The sequence below is a fragment of the Meriones unguiculatus genome, chromosome 7, assembly GCF_030254825.1.
Source record: "Meriones unguiculatus strain TT.TT164.6M chromosome 7, Bangor_MerUng_6.1, whole genome shotgun sequence".
Classification (NCBI taxonomy): Eukaryota; Metazoa; Chordata; class Mammalia; order Rodentia; family Muridae; genus Meriones; species Meriones unguiculatus.
This window is the reverse complement of record NC_083355.1, coordinates 26,623,370-26,628,664: the sequence shown is the minus strand read 5'-3', so window position 1 is coordinate 26,628,664 and position 5,295 is coordinate 26,623,370. Positions and strand designations below refer to the sequence as shown.

General features: G+C 47.3%; 1 protein-coding gene across 1 annotated transcript; it reads left to right on the top strand.

Annotated features, from left to right (window-relative positions):
• The first annotated feature begins 277 nt into the window (after positions 1-277).
• Tob1 (transducer of ERBB2, 1) lies at positions 278-4,229 on the top strand. The gene is made up of 2 exons (XM_021643131.2): positions 278-568; positions 2,275-4,229. The coding sequence occupies exon 2, from the start codon at positions 2,423-2,425 to the stop codon at positions 3,446-3,448; it is 1,026 nt and encodes a 341-aa protein (XP_021498806.1). The 5' UTR covers positions 278-568; positions 2,275-2,422; the 3' UTR covers positions 3,449-4,229.
• Positions 4,230-5,295: the final 1,066 nt, after the last annotated feature.

Genomic DNA, 5,295 nt, shown 5'->3' with positions numbered 1-5,295 from the left:
CCCTCCCTCCCCGAGACCGTGAGCTCATTGGCCGCGGCGGCGCCCGGCGGGGCGTGGCCGTCCCTCGCCGGCCGTCCGGACGTGGGCAGGCGGGACTTGGCCAATGGCGTCGGGGGGCAGGGCAGGGGCGGAGCCGGCGAGGGGGCCCCCCGGGGGGGTGCGGGGTGGGGAGGGCGGGACTGTGACGCGAGCGGTGCGCACCCCCGTGGAGGCCGTGGGGTGGGGGGGGGCGGGGAGGAGGCTATAAAACGAGAGGCGGGGCGCGCGCCGCGGCAGAAGGAGCGAAGCTCTGGCCCGGCGCGCAGAGGGCGCTGTTCGTGGGGGGGACGCAGGGCCGGGCCGCCGGGCTGTGTAGAGAAGCGAGCGCGCTCGTCTAAGCCTGCCGTCCCCGCCACCCCGAAAGCCAGAGCGGCGAGCTCCCGGGGCCCGCCCGAAGGCGTCCGTCGCGCGTCCGGCGGTGGCGACGTCTTGCACCTGGCCACCACCTCGCCGCTCCCGACCCACCCGCGCCCCCGCCCGCCGCCCCTTCTCCCCGTCTCGGCGGCGGCCGCAGCCCGGGAGCAGCCCTGTAAGTATGGCGGGGCGGCCGGGGCGGCCGGGGCCCGAGGGGGAGGGTCTGCAGCGTCCGGCGAGCCCGGGCGCCGAGGGGCGGCCTCGGGGGCCGGAGGGAACGGAGTGACTCCGGGGGGGGGATCCCCGGCCCCGAGCGAGGCCCGGCGGCCGGGAGGTGGGAGCAGCCCCGGTGGAGGGAGCGGCGCCCGGGCAGGGGGCGCGGGGGTACGGGGATCGGGCCCGGACCGGTGCTCCGGGATGCTGGCTCGGTCCCAGGAGCCTCGAGCGGGGAGCGGAGTGGGGGGGGGGGCGGGGAGCGGCGGCAGGGTCAGGTTACGGCGGGGGAGGGGAGGGCAGGTCGGCCCGCGCCGCGACCTGCCGGTGCCCGGGGCCGCGTCCCCGGGGCGTCCGGAGAGCCTGCTCTCCGTTTCCCGGGGCCGAGCTCCTCCTCCCCGAGCAAGGCTCGTAGCCTTCTTCCTCCTGCTCCTCCTCCACCTCCTCCACCTCCTCCGGTTGTTGCTGCTGCCGTAGCGCTCGGGCTCCCGGCGCTGTGAGCAGAAATCTAATGAGACCCAACTGGCTGTTTATGTAATTCTTCACAGTCCTGTCTTAAGGCGTTGCTTTAAAAACTACCTTCCACCCAGCCTGCCTGGGCTCGGCTGCACCTTTAAGCAATCCAGCTGAATCTGCTTTCTCTGCCGGCACTTGGCTTTCGGCTTGGAAAGTATAGTTTGGGGACAAGAAAGATTATTTGCCCTTTGTCACCAAGAATATGGAGAATGGAACAGACGGATTAACACCAGTTTGATTGTTTTAAATGTCCTCTTCGCTCAACCTCCGTGTACAAATAGCTCTTCCTTGGAAATACCTCTGTTTGCCCTTGATCTTTTCTTATCCCCACCCAGTGCTGATCCAGCAAACGTTTAAAGGTCGACCTTATCGCTCCAGTCTCTCCAGGGGCTGTTGGTTTATCCAGAGAGGGAAGGAGGTGGTTTTTAAAAATTAGAATAAAACTGAGAAGCCGTGCCCCTTAAACAGAGTAACCAATACGAGTTTTAAGCTGCTTGTTTTTCTTACACTTGCAGCTTAGAGGAATTTCATAATGGGCGGACAGTACACAATAAAAAGAGAAAAGCAGTTATGTGAGTGCCCTTGGCATGGTTAAAACTATAAGGGATAATTTGGGTTCTGTCATTTACCAAGGTGGCAGTTCATTTAGTGCCTTTAATTTTAGCACCACATACTTTGAAAACTAAAAATAGTTTTTCTAATTTATAACATTTCTAATTATTTAACATGGAGCCGATTTAAATGTGATGTTTCCAGAATGAAGTAGGGATTCGCTTCTGAAACGGTGACTAGCAAGAAAACTAATGACCAACTTGTAGAGGTGGAGCGTGTGGGTGGGTGAGTGCGTGTGCAGTACACAGCTAGTAAACACTCACACGCGGAGGAAGAAAGGGTCTGTGTTCTTGGAGGTGCTTCTGTTCTGCTCTGAAGTGTTGTGGAACGGCTCAAAATGTTGTTTTAACTGTAAATCTGTTTTGAACTTTGGCAAATGATTTTTTTTATTGTGTGTTCCTTTATTTTGTAGTGGTTTTTTCCAGTCTTTCTAGCCTAGTAGACATTTTCAAAAGTGAAATTGCTTTGGGTAAAAGGCTTTGGAGCCACTACATTTGATCATATTTGGACGTGTTTTGCTTTTGTTTTGTTTTCTTAAAGGAACAAGACCACGAAAGGTTGAAGGATAATCTACTAATACCAGCACTTTGAATGAGAATTTGTTTCTCTGCCACAAACTGATTTTTTAAAAATTTTATTTTTCTGGTGGAGGAGTTGAAGCAAACCTAACTTTTGTGGTATCGCAGCTATGCAGCTTGAAATCCAAGTAGCACTAAATTTTATTATTTCCTACTTGTACAATAAGCTTCCCAGGAGACGTGTCAACATTTTTGGTGAAGAGCTTGAAAGACTTCTTAAGAAGAAATATGAAGGGCACTGGTATCCTGAAAAGCCATACAAAGGATCAGGGTTTAGATGTATACACGTAGGGGAGAAAGTGGACCCAGTGATTGAACAAGCATCCAAAGAGAGTGGTTTGGACATTGATGATGTTCGTGGCAATCTGCCGCAGGATCTTAGCGTTTGGATCGACCCATTTGAGGTTTCCTACCAAATTGGTGAAAAGGGACCAGTGAAGGTGCTCTACGTGGATGACAATAATGAAAATGGGTGTGAGCTGGATAAGGAGATCAAAAACAGCTTTAACCCAGAGGCCCAGGTTTTCATGCCCATAAGTGACCCAGCCTCCTCAGTGTCCAGCTCTCCATCACCTCCCTTCGGTCACTCTGCTGCTGTCAGCCCTACCTTCATGCCCCGGTCCACTCAGCCTTTAACCTTTACCACTGCCACTTTTGCTGCCACCAAGTTCGGCTCTACCAAAATGAAGAATAGTGGCCGTAGCAGCAAGGTAGCGCGTACTTCTCCGATCAACCTCGGCCTGAATGTGAACGACCTCCTGAAGCAGAAAGCCATCTCTTCCTCAATGCACTCTCTATATGGGCTGGGCCTGGGCAGCCAGCAGCAGCCACAGCAGCAGCAGCAGCCAGCCCAGCCGCCGCCTCCACCTCCTCCACAGCAGCAGCAAACCTCTGCTCTCTCTCCCAATGCCAAGGAATTTATTTTTCCTAATATGCAGGGTCAAGGTAGTAGTACCAGTGGAATGTTCCCAGGTGACAGCCCCCTTAACCTCAGTCCCCTCCAGTACAGTAATGCCTTTGATGTGTTTGCGGCCTATGGAGGCCTCAACGAGAAGTCTTTCGTAGATGGCTTGAATTTTAGCTTAAATAACATGCAGTATTCTAACCAGCAATTCCAGCCTGTTATGGCTAACTAAAAAACAAAAGAAAAGAGAGAACGTGTATCGTACAAGTTAAAATGCATCTGCCCAAGGGGGAAAATTTTTTTTTTCTTTTTTTTTTTTGCCTCCTTGAGACTTTTTTTTTTTTTTTTAAAGATTATAGTAAGAATACATTCAAGCTTGGTTACAAAATAAAACATGCATCATTTTTCATTTGCCAACCAAGCACAAAGTTATTTTATACTGACTGTATATTTTAAAGTATACTCTCAGATATGGCCTCTTACAGTATTTAAGATATAGCAAGGACATGGCTGATTTTTTTTTTATATATAAAAAATTGGCACTAATAAGTGGGTTTATTGGTCTTTTCTAATTGTATAATTTAATTTAGTACAAAGTTTGTAAAATATCAGAGGATATATATATTGTTTCTACGACACGGTATTGCATTTCTATCTTTTTACTACAGTGATCTGTGACAGCAGCTTCATGTTGTATTTTTTTTACTGAAATTGTAAAATATCCATCTTAAAGACATCAACTATTCTGAAAATTGTGTACAGGATATTCCTTTAGTGGTGGAATTAAAATGTACGAATATTTGCTTTTTCAAAAAATGTATTTTCTGTTAAAGGTTTAAAGATTTTTGCTATATATTATGGAAGAAAATGTAATCGTAAATATTAATTTTGTACCTATATTGTGCAATACTTGAAAAAACGGTATAAAAGTATTTTGAGTCAGTGTCTTACATGTTAAGAGGGACTGAAATAGTTTATATTAAGTTTGTATTAAAATTCTTTAAAATTAAAAATGCCTGTCCTGTGGTGTCTGTTTTAGCCTTTGCTGGAGTTAGGTAATACATGCTCACGAAGAAGGACGAGACGAATCACTGAGTCACAAAGGATTTAATGGAAGGCAGGGGCCCGGCTGTTTCATCAGATGGGTTTGCCGGAGCTGGGGTGTAGCTTGTTAGAGTGTTTGCCTAGCAAGCAGAAAGCCTTGGGTTTGATCGTCAGCATCTCGTAAGTGGTACATGCATGCCTCCAGTCCCAGCCTTCAGGAGTAGGGGCAGGATCGGAAGCTCAAGGTCATCCTTGAATACATAATTTGAGGCTACTCTGGTCTACATGAGACTCTGTCTTTAAAAAAAAAAAAAAATCATAAATTAGGGTAGACTAACCAATGCTTGAGGAGGCTTTGTTTTTTAACAGTCTTCATCAGACTTTCTCCCCAGTATTAGGGAAGATACGTTAAGGATGGTTAATCCTACCTACTTTATAGCAATTTTTAGTTAATATATGCATCTAGTAGAGAGTCAGGTGATAGGATGAGATTGTATAATTTTACAGCATTTATTTGAAATAAATATGGAGGAGCTTAGAAAAAGCAGTTGACCTACCCTTAGAAGGTTTTAGTTTGTTTACTAATCCTTTAAATTCACCTATTGTCTGTAGCTAGAGAGAATTTAGGATTAAAACCATCCACAGTTGGAAAAGTTGCAAATAGTAACGTTTGTTTCTTTTCACAACAAATATTTACATACTGTTACTTTTAATTTTTTTGCAATTGGTATCCAACCCCTGAAATTGTAGAATCTTGTTGAGGATTTAAAAGAAAAATTAAAAAAAATTTTTTTTTGTTTTGGCTGAAAAGCTAAAGCACTATTAAAATGGAAGTTTGTGGTGGCAAATGCTTTAATCCTACCACTTGAGGCAGACACAACTGAGTTTCAGACAAGCTTGGTCTTCATAGCAAGTCCCAGGCCAGCTGTAGCTTCATAGACCCTGTCTTTTAAAAGCAAAACAAAACTAAGACGAGTCATTTCACTGTTTAAATGTTTGCTGATATGTGTGGATAGAACATTAGTGAGAAAATTG

What these genes read in the sequence shown, in the direction of transcription:
- Tob1 (XM_021643131.2), top strand. Translation starts at nt 2,423, where the DNA reads ATGCAGCTTGAAATCCAAGTAGCACTAAATTTTATTATTTCCTACTTG.